Genomic DNA, 15,645 nt, shown 5'->3' with positions numbered 1-15,645 from the left:
TCCCCCAGGAGACCCTGGACCAGCACAGACCTCACTTCCAAGCTGGCTGAGCCCCGGGGCGGGGGGTTGGAGAGGGCTGGGGGTGGGACTCTCAGCCCACTTGCCCCTCTGCCTGGAGGAGGGGACAGTGCCGGCTCACTCAGTGCGCAGAGACCACCGCTGCCACTGCTGGAGGGGTCTTCCCTGTGTGCAGAACCACCGGTGAACCAGGTGCCGGTGCAGAACCCCGAAGCCAAGGGCAGCATCAGCCCATGACTCAAGGGTCACCTCCCGAGACAAGGCTGAATGGAGAGGCGAGCCAGGCTTAAAATAGCTAAATAAATCTTTAATATTTCTAATTGCAAATGTACAGAAATTGCACAGCCACACAGTCTTAGAACACCAACACTTTCTCTGTACATTATTACATATTAATAGTTAAAAGCACAGCCGGAGAGGTCCGGCCGAGGCTCCACGTTTGCAGTTCTGTCCTTTTCACATACTTACAAAAGGGGGGCAGGGGGTGTGGGGCCGGGGGGCTCGGGGGCCGAGTGTAGAAAAGAGGGGGCTGTTTCCCTGGACGGTCTGCCTTCCGCAGACGGGCGGTGGGAGGAAGAGGCGCACCCCGGCAGATGCTCTGTGGGGGCGATGAGAGCTCTGGCCTTGGATCCCCACCCCCTTATTGGGCAGTTGGAAAAAGTCTTCACTTATAGGAAGTTTTGGCAGTTTCCTTCACCCTAAACATAAAAGTTCAGCAAAAAAGTCAGGCCCCTCTGTGTTGGCAAAGGAGGGCAGAGGGCCTCCCGTAGGGTCTGGGCTGGGACCGTGTCCTCCCCTCACCCCTCCCTGGGGGCCCTCTGACTGTAGGCCGTCCAGCACCGAGACGCGGGTTCTGTGTGGCCAGGGCGAGAGCCTGGCCAGGGCACATGTGCCGCCCCCCCCCCCCCCACAGCACACTGCAACGCAAACCAATTAACGCCACGGGTAGGGGAGCGCCCCAGCACCCAAACCCCAAACTTCTTCCTCCTGCCCAATACTGTTCTCTAGATTAAAATATAAAATACAAACCATCGGAGAGCAGCGGTCCTGGGCAGCCCTCGGCAGCACCAGGACTAGAGGACTATGTACAACCATTAGGTGAAATAGTTACATTACAGTCAAACACCAAGAAACATTTACAAAAATGGTCAGACTTGCAATTCAGATAAAAATCTGCGGCGTCTGTACATGTTTACAGTTTTTGCACTAGGTAAGTACGGTTTGGCCTGAGAGCTCACAGCCCAGCCAAGGCCGCCAGCACCGGCTGCCGCCCGGCCTCCCGCGCCTGCCGTCGGGCCCCGCGGACCCCCCTGTATTGCTAAGAGGCGCTCGGTCCGAGGTCGTTCTACGAGGCATTCGGTGGGAGGAGATCAGGTGGGGGAGGGAGGCTCACTGGGCTGAGGGGGAGAGGGGGGACGAAACTGAACCAGAGGACATCACTGGGGCCAGGCCCTGCCTGTGAGACCAGGAGCGGGAGCAGGGCTTCGGCCCCCACGGCCTTCCTTCCTGAGGTCTGTGACCCGGGGGCTGCCCTCGCCCAGCGTGTCTCTGGCCTGACTGAACTGCAGGTTTCGTCTGAGAGCCTGTTCCCTGAGCGTGGTCCAGGCCCAGGATGGGGCGCGGTGCGGTCTGGGCCACCCCTCCCCCTCTCGCCCTGCTGGTGGGCTCTGTGGCAACCCCAGCCCTGGCGCCCCGTCTCCGGGCCCTGGGGCAGGACGGGCTCGGCCCTCTTCCCAAGGGCCTCCTCGCTTCCTGAGGCGGAGGGCTGGCCCTGGCTCAGCCCGTCTCTGCTGCGGGGCAAAGGCCCGGCTTGTGTGTCCGGGGCTGGGGCTGGGAACAGGGAGGGGCCCAGAGACCCCAGCTCCTGCCCGCCTGTGTCCCTCGGGGGAGGGGGGCAGGCTGAAGAGCTACAGAACAGCCTAGCGCTGGGGAGAACCGGCCCCAGCTGGGGAGTGCCCCATCCCTGTCTGCAGCGCCTGGTCCTTGGCTGGGGCCCCGGGAGGGTGAGGAGGCGGCGGCCGCACACGCGGGCCGGGTGCAGGCCGCTGCTGTCTCGGAGAGGGAGCAAGTCTAACATCCTCCGGGGCCGCTATTTCCCATGCAGTGCGCACGCTCAATTTAAAAGGCCCCTGTGTTCCAGCAAGCGAGCAAGCGGGCTTTTGTTTCTAATGCATACTGTGAAAGGAAAAGAAATCACAGTTATCCGCCTGCTCAGGGTTGTGGGCATTAGAGTTCTTTAACCCTCAACGAGGAAGATCAGCCTCTGTCAGGCTGGCACCGGCGGCCACTCCCTGCAGGGCCACCTCTGCCCGGGGCTTTGGCTCTGGGAGCCTCAGACATTGGCCTGTGAGGGGGCTCTGAGGGGGCGCTGATGCGGGGCCGAGGCCCACAGGGGCGAGGGTCCAGAGCACAGAGACTGCGCCTCACCGCGTCTTTTTGGTAGAATGAGGAGGGAGGGAGGGAGAGGGAGAAGGAGGGAGTGTGGGGGCAGGTCTGGGTGAATCCTCGGTAGCTCACGGCCGGCCCCTGACAGGCTGCATGCAGTGGCAGGTGCTCAGAGCCGGGCAGGGCACACGGGCCTCAGGCTGCTCCAGCCTCCCCACCCCGCCTGCCCGCCGACCCGTCAGCTCCTGAGACTGTAGGGCAGAGCCCACAGGGAGGGGCCTGGTTGCCAAGGAGCCTGGGCCCAGCTCTGACTCCCCCACCTCTCCGGGCAGCTCCCTCCCGGGGGAGTGCGGGGGCACATGCACTTGGCCAGGCCAAAGGAAAGGTGACACACACCAGGTTCAATAACCAACAGAGACGTATTTGGCCGCCCCCGCCCCCGCCAGGCTGTCCCGCTCCCCGCGTGCAGTCTCTTCGGCCTGAACCCAACACGCTTCTTGGGCGGAAGAGAGGGGGCTCCCGCCGCGTCGGTCTCTCTGGCTCCCTCTGTGGCCGCCTCCTGGACCGCGGGCGGGCGGGCGGAGGGCACGGGGGACGAGCCTCGGCCTCTTGCCCCCTGCGCCGGGGCTGCCACTGTGGGGTGCTCCTCCCCAGGCCGAGGCCCGGCCCTGGCCACCACGGTCCTCCCTCTCCTCTCCTCTCCTCGGGCAGGTTAGCAATTGCTGCTGTTCCTGAACTCGCCGTTCTCGGTAATCTGCAATTTGGTGGGGTTGGTGGGGGAGATGCCGTTACGGGCCTGCATGCTGTACCTCTCTTTCAGCTGCGTCAGCGCGCTCATGAGGCGGGCGTTGGCGGCGTCCAGGGAGGCGATGCGCTTCTCCTGTGGACAAAGGGGGTGTGAGCTGGGGCCACGGAGGGGAAGGCCCTCGCTGGGTGTGCACCTGTGGGGATGTGGCCGGGAGGAGAGGCCGTGGAGCAGGGGGCGCATGGGGGAGGGTGGCCATGCCCTCCTGGAGTCCGCCTGCCACATTGCTGCCTCTCGCGCTCAACACAGCGGCTCTAGTGTCATCCATCACCACCTGAGGCCCTGAGGGCAGGTGCCTGTGCCCATGCGTGACACGCGGAGGTCACAGCTCCCGGGCCTGCATGCAGTTCACAGTCTGCAGGACTGGCCCTAGCTCTGGGCGTCTGAGAGGAAAAGGGAACAGGCCTGGGGGAAGGAGGCCAAAGCCTCTGACACGTCTCTCCTCTCCATGCAGCTGGGAAGCCTCAGCTCTGAACAGAGGCCCTCCCCCTTCCTGTGCCACCCCCTCTTTCCCCTTCGCCTCCCAACAGACCTGCTCTGCGGTTAGCACCCAGTGAAAGGCAATGCCTACCACGCTGACCCGCTCACAACCTGTCCTAGTGAGCTGGTGGCCCACTGAGACCCGCACGTCTGACTTCTCAGGGCAGGGGTCTGCTCCCCTGTCCCTCCGCAGCTTTAGCAGAGGCTACGGCTAAGGATATGGAGAAGCCAGAGTCACCTCCCTCATCCTAGGTCCTGTACCACCTGTGGCCGACCGAAGGGCCAGAGCCCCCCACCTGGGCATCGATGATCTTCTGTTTGGAGTCCACAGCTGCTTGCATCTCTGCGTGGTCCTTCTTCAGCTCCTCCTCCACCGACATCAACCTGTGACGGAGGTAAGGACAGTCAGCGCCTGGGGAGCAGGTGGTGAGGTGGGTGTGGGCCTTGTGGGCGCAGGTCACCACGCCTGCCGAGGAGACATGTGCCTGGGACAGAGGCCCTCCAGCTGGCCCTTGGCCACAACACGGGCTGGATCTACTCCTTCCTTACACTTTGCCCTCACTTCTGTTTCCAATTCCCAGAAGCCCCTGGGGCTGCCCCTTTCCTGGTGTTCTTCCAGGAGGTGGGAGTGGGTGCTGGGTCCTCCCCTCCCCCAGAGCCTGGCAGGTGATATAAAGCCGTGGAGACATGGTTTGGGGGGAAGACGGAGACCCTGGAGGGTCTAGAGCTCTCTCCTTCCACTGCATTCATGGGGCTGTGCTGGCACTCGTGGTAGCGAGATGAAGTGTAGTCCTTCCCTTCAAGGCACACGTAAGGCAGCAGGGACACACACAGAGACCGCAGCTACGCCCTGTGCGGGAAGCTCGGGCCATGGGACAGAGCGGGAGGAGCTAACCAGCTAACTGCCCTGAAGGGTGGGGACAGTGAGGACAGGAGTAAGAAACTTCTGTTTCCAGCTATGGTGGAATAACAGGGACACACACTGAACTGGACCTGAAAGACAGCAAGTTCTGCAGGTGGGAGGGAAACAAGCAGAGGAGACGGGAGGAATGCCACCTGCAGAGGCTCAGAGCTAAGGCAGGTGTGGGCCTGCCACCAGCTGCTCCTCTCCCGAGACCCCTCCGGCTTCACCCTGCGGTCTCTCCCACAACTGTCATCACTCTCCGTCACTCCTACCTTCCCACCCCGCTCCTCTGGCTTCTGAAGCCCACACTCTGTCTCCCTGCAAGCTCCCAGGCCACAGCTGGCAGCCGCCATGTCCTGTCTGGCCCTAGGATGTCAGGCCTCCGCTTCCTCTCCGTTCTCCTTGCTCTACAAACACTCCCAGATGAGCTCATCGACTCCCCCGCTTCCTCCCCAGCCAGCAGCAGTCCCCCTCCCCCGGGGAGCACTAGCTCCCAGCACAGTAGGGGCACAGGGAGGCCCTCGGTGCTGGGCAGGCACCACACAGGGTGTCATGAGAAGTCAATAGGTCAGGAGAGAGGAGTGTGGGGCGACGCCAGTGGGGGTTCCTGTCACAGGATGGCAGTCATGGAACGAAGCCCACCAGAAGGGGGTGAAGGGAAGGGAAGGGAGAGCAAAGGCAGTAGACGGCATCGTTAGAAGGGAAATTATACTGGGGGGAGACTTCCGTTTCCAGCTATGGTGGAATAACGGGGACTAGATTTACCCTCCTGCCACAAATAAGTAAAAACGATAAAACCAGATAAAATACCTATAAAACAAAGTTTTCCAGATACTAAATAACTGGCGGCACAGTCCTGTGCCCCCTCCAAGAAAGGAGCAGGAAGTGTGAGCCCTGTTCAGCGCCTGGAGTGTCCAGGCCAAACAAAAGGAGGGAGGACTGCAGAATGGAGGAGACCCAGGGAGGGCAGGAGATGGGGCGCTGGGGTCACAGGACAGTGAGGACAGGAGGAAGATGCAGAGAGAGGACCACCTGTCTCCTGAGGAGTCCCCCTTAGGGCTTTGGCTGAGGATGGTCTGCATGCCTGTGAGAAAAAGCCAGGCTGAGACAAGAACCGCTATAAGTTCACAAAACCACTCCAGGAACAGTGCATGTTCCTTCCAAGCATGGTGGAAAGACGTGCTAACCCAGGAGGCCTCCCCTCGGATCCCCAGAAAGAAACTGCCGGATTGGGCCTTGATTAAAGGCTGTGTAGGACCCGCCCAACGAAGTGTAAATATAAGCCTCAGCAGAATCCAAAGTGATTCCAGATAACCTCATTGTGTCCAAGAACAAAGCCCAAAATATTTAAAGGAACACAAAACATCCAGCACGTACGTAAAATTCACAATGTCTGGCAGCCAACCAAAAATGCAGAGAAGTAGAAAAACATAACCCATAACCAGGAAGAAAGAAAACTAATCAGTAAAAACAGATTTAGAAATGTCAGATGAGAGAATTAGTAGGCAAGGACATTAAAACAACTAATATATTGCACATGTTCAAGAAAATATAGAAAAGCATGAGCATAATGAGAATTAGATGGGAATTAAACCAAAGTCTTGAGGCAAAAGTCTAATAGCAGATTAAAAAAAAAAGTCCTGATAAAATTAACAGATTAAATACTGAAGAAGAAATGATTAGAGAACTTGAAGACAGAGCAATAGGAATGATCTAAGATAAAAGACAGAAGAAAGGAAACAACAGAGAATCAGTGGGAGGTGGGGCAATATAAAGTAGCCCAATATATGTGCAATGGGAGTCCCAGAAAGCAAACTGAGGAGTCATGACTATGTACCCACAGATCCAAGAGCTCAACAAACCCAAGAAACGTGAAGAAAACCACAGCAATCAATGATAAGTAAATAAATCTTACAAACAGCCAGAGGAAAAGGTATGCTAAATACAGAGGAACACAGATAACGACAGGGCGCCCATCATTACAGCCAGTATCAGCCTGGTATATCCTCAAGGTTAAAGCAGGCCCACTGCCTGTTTTTGTCAACAGCCACACCACACAAACAGTTCTGCCGAGTCGAATAGTTGCAAAGGACACCATAAGGCCTGCAAAGCTGAAGATATTTATCACCTGCCCCTTTCCAGAAAATTTCTAACTCCTGTCCTAAAGCAACACCAAAATGGAATCATAAAAATAATACAAAAGAGGGCCAGAAAAAGGAAATAAAACAGCCCAAATAGTAGCAAGATAATAGGTTTAAACATAATTATATTGATAATTACATTAAATGTAAGTGGTCTAAACAATTAAAAGTCAGAAACTTATCCAATAAAAAGCAAGAACCAACAATAGGGTGTCTGTAAGAGTAATTCACTCTATATAGAAACAAAAAGAAGGGTTAAAAGTATAAGAATTGAAAAGAATATACCAGGCAAATACTAATTAAAGTTCTGGCAGCTTTATTAATATCAAAGAAGATTTCAGAGTAAGGAATATTATGAGAGCTAAGGATGATGACTTTATAATACAGAGGTCAGTTCATCAAAGTACTTAACAATCCTAATGTGTGTACATCTAAGAATAATGTTTCAGTGTATGTAAAGCAAACACCAACAGAAATAAAAGGAGAAATAGACAAATTCATAATTATGATTAGAAACTTCAATATCCTTTTCCCAGTAATTGACAGAACAAGTGGAAAAGTTAGTAAGGATCTAGAAGACTTGAACAACACTATCAACCTAATCGACATTACGTTAGTGAGGAAATATGCCAGGATTGGTTAGTAGAAGTATATGTGTTAAATAAACCACTGAATTTAGGAAAGCATGCACCTCTCAGAGAACAGACACAAAGAGGAGGTGGTTAGGTTGAAAGTGACTCCATTTTTATGACCACACATGTGAAGAGAGCCAAGAGCAGAGCTGGCCGTCAACTGGACAGTGGGTTTCTAGTGACCCTGGCTATAGGCCCTCTGCTCACGCTAACCATTTTCCAATGAACAAACCCGGAGGTAGATGAAACAATGATTAGGAGCAGGAACACAGGCCGTCTAAATAGGAGGAATTGGGGAGGGTTTTGTAGTGAATAAATTTAGCATGAAGCTAGTTGTGCTGGGGGACATCCTGGCTGCTGCTCTCCTGTGAAATCCGTCCGGATGACAGGCTCTCGTACCTGTAATACTGTCATAAGGAAGTCAACTCCAGGACTGGGACCCTGTGGGCTGGCCTGGATGCTACACTTTGCACTCCCTGCCCACAGACACAAAGGTGTGCCACCCTACTCAAAAGCGGGGGTGGGTGGGAGGAAGGGGCGATCAACACAGAATCTGATACAAACCATCGATAAAGATGAGCCAGAATTAAAATCAATGCCCCCCCGCTCCTCCCCCGAAATCTTCTGTATGACCCAGAGGCACCTTAAAACTCAATACACCCAACACTGGCATCATCACCATCCCTCTCCCTCACCACCTGAACTGCTTCTCTTCCAAAGCTCCCCCTCTCAGTAATTAGCAGCATGACACACCCAGATGCTCTTGGTAGAAGTCTGGATTATTCTGTCTCCTTCCTCCCTCTCACCTCCCACCTTCAGCCACAGAAAGTAACTGGCATTCATTCCTATTCTCCTGCCCTGAACTGGGTCCTCATTGTCTTCCTTGGCACCTCCGATCTGGCTTCTGCACTCCCTTGAGAAAGTGGGGCTCTGCACGGGCCCACAGGTCCTACCAGACCTGCCTCGGAGGCCCTCACTTCCGCCAGGCCTGGTTTGCCTTCTGCCATCGGCACACACTGTCCTCTGTGGGGTTCCCACACTCCAGGCTCCCCCCTACTTCCAGGCCTGTGCCACGCTGTCCCCCCGCACCTGGCACCCTCCCTCCCTGTCTCCACACTCCACTCATCCTGCAGCCGGCCAGCCCCTCCCCGGAGCCTCCCAGGGGGCAGGGTGGGGCCGGGCCTGGACTCAGAGCGGGAGCAGGACCCTCACCGGCTGATGATGCCCTTCATCTGGATGTCCTTGTCCTCCTGCTGCCGCCGCAGGCGCTCCTCGCCCTCCTCCAGCCGCGCCTGGTACTCCAGCACCAGCTTCTGCGTCGTCTCCTCCTGGCACTTGAACAGGGTCTCGTACTCCTCCAGCTTTTTGGTAGAGATTCGTAACTTGTCCTGCAGCACTGCCAGGTCCTGCCAGGAGGGCAGCGTGCCACGGCACAGCACCCGGGACAGAGAGCACAGCCGCGTGAGCCCAAGCAGGCACCCAGGCGGGAGGGGACCCAGGTCGGAACGCCCCAGGGACTGTCCCCACCCCAGCTCCCGTCTCAGTGAGGAGATGCTCCCATCTCCCTAGTCTGACCTTACAACTGTGAAGGGAGTGAAGACTCAAAAAGTAAATTTAAGATCTTTAGCTTTTTATAACAAATAAAGGTTAAGAAGATTTGACAGTTCCCTGTGAGATGGGGGCTCTATCGGAGGGGAAACTGAGGCTCCAAAGGCAAGTGGCCCAGTCACATGGAAAGTCGAGTGACTGACCAGTGGGATAAGATCCAGCCGCCCGGCCTCTATCTGACCCCTAAAGCCAGGTGGCGGTGGAAGGAAGTGAGGGGGTGGGGGGAAGGAGAGGTCAAGGGCACGGTGGCCTGGCTTTCTGGTTCTGACTCGGCACAGCACGCTCAGCCTTTGGGGGAGTCAAGGACGGGTAAGGCAGCAAGAGAAGCACCAAGCTAGAGGCTGAGCAGGCTGAACAGAGGGCGAGGCAGGCTGAGGCCGGAGTCAGGGGCTGGGGAGGCAGGAAGGGCCTCTCCTTGAGACCAGGCAATAGGAGCCCCTCTCTCAACAGCAAAGGACTGGCCCGAGGTCAGAGGGCAGCAAAGCCAGAGATCCACCTCAAAGGTAATCCCTGAAGCAAAGCTGGACCCACAGGGGAGCCTGGCTCCTGATCTTCCGCCCACCCCTGCTCAGCTGGCCAGAGGAGTGAGAGGGGGGCCTGCCAGAGGCAGGACCAGGTCTCCAGGGAGCTCAGGGGACAGGCTCCTGGGTTTGCCTGTGAAGGTTAGCAGCAAGAGGGTGAGAGAAGCAGCAGCTCATTCAGCCAAGGGACGACGAGGAAGGAGGGCACGCCAGCCCGGCCCGAGGAGTGTGCAGGCCACCCTTGCGATTCGCGAATGGCAATCTGAGCCTCTGACAGGCACAGAGCCCGGCCCCAGGTCCACGCGGGAGCCTGGGGTGAGGCTGGCCCTCCTCGCTCTCCAGCAAAACTGTGGCTCTTGGAGCACTGTGCCCATGCCCCCTTCACATAATTATGGAGAAAGCAGGTGGATGCGGTGGGCCACGGGGAGAGGGAGGGGGCGGCATGCAGCACAGGATTGGACCTCGCCCTAGGCCAGAGAGAGGGAGCTGCCGCTGACCTCCACGGCCCTGCCTGAGGCTGCCACAGGCTTGCCTGGGGCCTAGAGTAGGGGTGTCGAACTCAATCAGAGAAGGGGCCAAAATCTAAAATCCAGCCTAAATCGCGGGCCGAATGGTTTACTGAACAGTCATAAACTGTCATTGTGATGGAAACGCAGCGGAGTGCAGTGATGACAGCGCGGTGCGGGCCACATTGCAAGGCCTGGCGGGACGGATTTGGCCCGCGGGCCTTGTGTTTGACACATGTGGCCTAGAGTGAGAGAGGGGGTGACCGCTGCCTGGGCCTTGCTCGGGTAGACCTGGGCTCTGGCCTCCAGGAGACAAGAACCAGCCATGGCCAGGGCAGCCATCACACCACTGGGAGAATGGGAGGCACCCACTGCCCACCAGGTGTCAGATGTGGGTGGTGGGTGGCACGTGGGTATTTTAGAACCACTTTTTCCCCCGGAGGAGAAGGGGACTGGGAAAGGAGCCAGGCCTGGGGCAGGCACAGCCCAGAGCGGAGGGGGCCTGGCTGGGGCACTCTCCAGCTGCCTGGGGACGCACGCCTCCACCGCCGCATGCATGAGGCTCCCTCAGGGTCTCCATGCCCCTCTCTGGCACCCTCAGTCCGCAAGTCCCAACAGAGTCTCACGTGCAGCCCGTGTGGGAAACCTCGGGTCTAACTACATCCCTCCTGCTCTTCCTCCAGATCCCACTGACTGAAATCAGGGGTTGAGAGGGGACTGGCCATCTGCAGGAGCAAGCAGTGCCCCTTCACTGAGGTCTCGAAGGGCGAGAATCCTGCCAGCTGCCAAGGGATGCAGCCCCTCCCTGTCCCGAACTGACAGGGTCCAGCGTTACCTTTTCTGCTTGGCTGAGCTCCTCCTTACTCCTTAGCCTATCCCTGTGGGGGGGATCTGGGCCCAGTCCCTCGTCTTCTAACAATTGTGCGTTCATGGTCAAGAGCCAAGCAGCTGTGCGGTCCAGGGCATTGGGGCTCACAGGTGAAGGGCCCTACAATGAAACACAGCTGTGAGGGCTGGAGGGCAGCGGGGAGGGAGGAGGTGGGAGCAGCACCCGTGAGCCACGAGAACATGTGGCCCAGAGGTACGGGAGAAGGGAGGGGACCTTCAGCTGACCGGGCACCTAAGGAGGCAGCAGCGGCTCCCACAGTTCAAGCGCCGGTGAGAACGGGGAGCTGGCCTGAGAAGACCAGGCGCTCCACCCAAAGCAGGACAGTTCCATGCACCGTGTGCAGCCCCTGGCAGCTGAGCTCTGGAGGCCAGCTCCGAGCAGGTCACAGGTCAAGTCCTACCCTAGGCAGGGCATCCACAGGCTGAGAACTGAAGATGGACTGACCCCTCCCTCTCCCTGACCCCAGCTGTCTCGGGGGAAACTGGCAGAGGGAGCCTGAGGCTGCGGTGTCCCTGGTTCACGGGACTGAGGCAGAGGCCAGCAGGGGCAGGGAAGGGGGGGAGGGGTGTATGCAGTGGGCTGGGGCCGAATGTGGCACCGTTCAGCATGGGATGGCAGCTGGGTGAGGGGGATGAAATGACCGGGAGGAGCAGCACGGCATGGGGAGGACCACCCTCCCGCCTGCCCTCCGCCCGCGCAGCACTCACCTGCTTGTGCACCGCCCGGGGCTTCAGCTCGGGGCTGTCGCCCTTGGAGGAGGAGGACTGCTGCCGCAGCCGGGCTCCGGGGCCAGCCCAGTCGGGCGAGGCCGACGCCAGGGTCCCGCTCGAGGGCCGAGGGTACTGCAGGGTGCTCAGCAGGGTGGGCGGCGTCCGGCCGCGGGGCGCGGGGGGCGGGGGCGGCGGCGGGGGCGGCGGCTGGTCGATCCGCCGCTGGGGCCCGGCGCTGTTCTGCCGCGGCACCGTGGGCTGCCCGCCCTTCTCAGTCAGTGACATCTGCCGCCGTGCCAGCTCCCCCGGCCGCCGCCCGAGCTCCTCGGCGGCGCTGCTGAAGCTTCCCAGCTTGGCGGCGGCTGCCAGCTCCTCGCTGTTGCTGTGGGAGCTCAGGGAGCTGTGGCCCTCGGAGCCCGAGTCGCCAAGGCCGCGGGGCGACAGCGGCAGGCCGGCCGCCATCTGGTACACAGGGTTCTGGAAAGACAGCGGCGCCAGCAGCTGGGGCCGGCCCGGCGCTCCCTCGGAGGTGCCCGGCGTGGTCGGCGTCTGGCCCGCCCGCCGCACCGTGGCCAGCCCCGCCAGGCTCACGGGGGCCGCCCGGGCTGGCCACCCAGCCACCAGCTGGGTCGCGGGCACCTGCCCGTCGGCGGAGAGGGCGTCGGGGCCCGCCGGGGAGGCCGCCTCCCCGTCCAGCGTGCGGGCGTCTTGGAGGTCCACCATGGACAGGCTCTTGCCACCGTTGGCCATCTGAAGATCGGGCTCGTTGGCTTCCGAGTAACTCGAGCTGCGGGCAGGTGAGGGCTGGACCCCGGAGGACCTTGTGACAAAAAACAAGTCCTTGTTTTCGGGGGTTGGAGACGGTAACCGGGTGAAATCTATCAGACTGCAGGGAGACAAGCACACACAGGGAAAGAAGGGGGAAGAGAAGAACTGTGAGTGCGGCCAAGGCGGGTCCAACCCGAGAACCCCCAGCCAAGCTGCCGGGCCTGGCGCCGGAGCCAAGGCTGGGGGGCGCGGGGGGGGGGGGCGGGGCAGGGAGGGGAGGGGAGGCGCTGGGGCAGCAAGGATGGGAGAGTCCTGGGGCCCAGATGCAAAACCCACAGCCTGGGCAGCCGACCCCAGCGGAAGCCACTGAGGACTGGCTGGCTGAGGTGGCAGCTCCTGCACAGAACCTGTGCCAGGGGCCAGCGCAGCTAGTGGCAGGCCGGCTGCATCTCGGGATGATGGCGCAGTCGAGGCCAGGATGTTCTGGAAATTTCCCTTAGCTGAACCCCAACCCACAACGCAGTGGCTCTCTGCTCCCCGGGGTCCTGCACAGAGGAAGCCGACTTCAGAGCCACTAGGGCTCTCTCTGCCTCTTCCTTCTGGTTCCTGATCAGCCTGAGAACGGAGGTGGGGTCTGGCAAAGCCTCCCCGGCCCAGCCTCCTGCTGCCCCTCCCCTGACTGACTGACTGACTGACTGACAGGCGGGCGGAGGCGGGCGCTCCTGCTAGAAACGCGGAATCAGAGGAGGATCCTCAAGGCATGACTCAGGCGCGGAGGGGCTGCCCTGCAGTGGCAGGCTGGGCCCTCCCCGAATGTGGCCCCTTGGAAGAAGGCACAAAGGAGTGGGGCCAGCCAGGCTTGGGAGGGAACGTTATGGGGTGAAAAGGGCTCTGAGGGGGCTGGAGGCGGCAAGGACTTTAGGCTTTGCCATGGGCGTGGAAGGGGAGTAAGAGTCGGCTTAGCCTGGAATGGAGAGGAAGTGCCAAGTACTAACTGCAGGGCAGACGGTGCCCGCGTGACAGCACTGTGGGCTGAGGAGACGTGGGCAGGCGGCAGTGGAGCTGGAGAACCCATGCCAGCAGCACACCTGGTGAGGTCTCCTCAAAGCCACGTGTCCTGCCATCTCTCAGCCAAGGTGTCCCCACCTGAACTAGATTTGCCTCACTAGGCAGGCTGCATGAGTGAACCCCCAGACTCAGGGACCTGAGAAGTAGCTTTTGGTCTGTGCACCACACCCTCTGCCACTTAAAAGCCCATCACTGCCACCACCTTCAGGGGAGACCTGACTCCCCACTCCGCTGGCCCAGCCGCATCCTCACCAACTGGTCCAAGGCGGCCCCTGGTAGGGAGGGGAGTGTACAAGGGAGGCATAAAGGGGTCAATAGAAACACCTGTTGCCCTGACAGATTTGGCTCAGTGGATAGTCAGTCGGCCTGCGGACTGAAAGTTCCCAGGTTCCATTCCGGTCAAGGGCATGTGCCTTGGTTGCAGGCACATCCCCAGTAGGGGGTGTTCAGGAGGTAGCTGATTAATGTTTCTAACTTTCTATCCCTCTCCCTTCCTCTTTGTAAAAAATCAATAAAATATATTTAAAAAAAACAACAATAAAAAACACCTGTTGTAAAGGAATAGCCTCATTTTGATATCAATATTAGAGAATGTTTCCCTCTTTCTCCACTGAGTGAATTTATTTTGCCCCAGGCTGAGGGCTTAGAGTGAGGGTCAGGCCTGAGCACCCAGCCTTAAAGCCTTGTAGTTGCCCAAACTCCTGCTGAACACACACCCCTGTGCCCCACTTTTGGAGATTCGGACTGGGCCTAGCAAATACCAGGGGAACCGGTATTTGTGACACCCCTAGAGGTACTTGGGAACCAATAATTGTTCTCCAACAGAACATTGTTGCCTTTGTGTTAGTCCCTCTACCCAGAATGCTTTTTCCATCAATGAAAACGCTCAAAACTACTAACATGCTAAAAAGCTCAAAACTACAGAACCACCTCACCCAGGCAGCCTTCCCTGATTTTTCCTAAATGGAGGCTCGCTACTTAGGGCCTGCACCACACGTTTCCAGGCTCACCAGCTTGTTTCTCCTCCTGCCCACCTGAGCCTGCATGCAGATGGGCTGCATTTTGTCTGCACGTGCACCCCACAATGCCCAGCACACCCGGCGGCTCTTACCCGGAGAGATCATTCTCGATCACCATCTTCTGCAGCCCAGCCGAGATGCTGCTGCTGCCGGAGCCAGGCGTGGAGGCCAGGTCGTTTGTCCCTGGGAGCTGCCCACTGCCCGGGGTGCTCAGTGCCGTGTGGACGTCCCTCAGGATTCGGGGCAGGGGCCCCAGCTTGGATACAATGCTCTGTAAGGACACACGAAGAGGCGATGTGACCTGTTGGGGCCATCTGGAGAGGCCGAGTGAGCTGCAGCCACGGTGGCTTAAAACAGCGAGGAACCAGGCAGAAAAGCAGACCCCTCCCCTGCCAGTCAGATCCAGCAGGTCGGGGGGAGGGGGAGAGCCAGGACTGTGCAAATTACATATTTACCAGCTCCACAAGTATTTCCAAGATGAAGGTGTGAGGCCCACAAGGAGAAACGCTGAGCCAGTCCTAGCCTTTGACCCTCGGTTCATCCTAACTTTGCCTCGGGGAGGAAAACCCAGGTGGAATCCAGAACTTCTCGCACCCACACATCCCCCTCTGAGAGGCTCCTGGGACAGCCCCTCCCACATCACCTCCTCCAGAGGGTGGGGCGGGGCCTGACCCATCAACACCCGAGACCCAGGGGACTCTCCAGGCACAGAGCAGGCACCACCATGTGCCTGCCAGACGATTAGCAAGTGGAGGCCCAGGCAGAGGCAGCGCCTCATTGCCACGGTTAAGACTGACAGGTGCTAAGGATGCCAGGCTGTGGGGCCGAGCTCAGGAAAGGGGACTCTGCTTTCACTGCTTAGGCACTGGCTTCCAGGTAGGACTTTGTGCAAAAGAAAATGCGAAAACTTGTGTCATCAACAGAGCAGAGAGACTCGGGAGGCAAAGCGCCACATTTCAGTCCTGCTGCAGCCCCGTCAGCTGTGACGGCTGCTGACCGTGTGTCGATACGGGGCCGGCACAGGGGCTCAGGAAGGGGAGGCACTGGGGTGACCGGCCTTGGTTTCCATTCCCCGCCATGTCTCTCACAGCCAAAGGGCAGTGGACAAAAATGAGCAGAAATGACTGCAGCAGCATCTGTTGGTGGTGAAAAGCTGGGCTAACCCGAGTGTCCAGCAACAGGGGGGCCGAT

General features: G+C 58.7%; 1 protein-coding gene across 12 annotated transcripts in view; it reads right to left on the bottom strand.

Annotated features, from left to right (window-relative positions):
• Positions 1 to 304: 304 nt before the first annotated feature.
• The window catches only part of LOC118716123 (DAB2 interacting protein), a 174,968-nt gene continuing 159,627 nt past the window's right edge, over positions 305 to 15,645 (bottom strand). For 9 of the 12 annotated variants that reach the window (XM_036432883.2, XM_036432881.2, XM_036432893.2 and 6 more), the window contains 6 exons: positions 14,547 to 14,725; positions 11,597 to 12,485; positions 10,836 to 10,988; positions 8,578 to 8,771; positions 3,985 to 4,072; positions 305 to 3,283 (listed from right to left, as the gene is read on the bottom strand). In XM_036432883.2, the coding sequence (XP_036288776.1) occupies positions 3,116 to 3,283; positions 3,985 to 4,072; positions 8,578 to 8,771; positions 10,836 to 10,988; positions 11,597 to 12,485; positions 14,547 to 14,725 (1,671 nt within the window). In that variant the 3' untranslated portion in view covers positions 305 to 3,115. The remainder of the gene's footprint in view (positions 3,284 to 3,984; positions 4,073 to 8,577; positions 8,772 to 10,835; positions 10,989 to 11,596; positions 12,486 to 14,546; positions 14,726 to 15,645) is intronic. The other 3 variants (XM_036432884.2, XM_036432882.2, XM_036432885.2) reach the window with 3 other exon arrangements.

The sequence above is a fragment of the Pipistrellus kuhlii genome, unplaced genomic scaffold, assembly GCF_014108245.1.
Source record: "Pipistrellus kuhlii isolate mPipKuh1 unplaced genomic scaffold, mPipKuh1.p scaffold_m20_p_12, whole genome shotgun sequence".
Taxonomy (NCBI): Eukaryota; Metazoa; Chordata; class Mammalia; order Chiroptera; family Vespertilionidae; genus Pipistrellus; species Pipistrellus kuhlii.
This window is presented reverse-complemented; position numbering and strand designations above follow the sequence as displayed.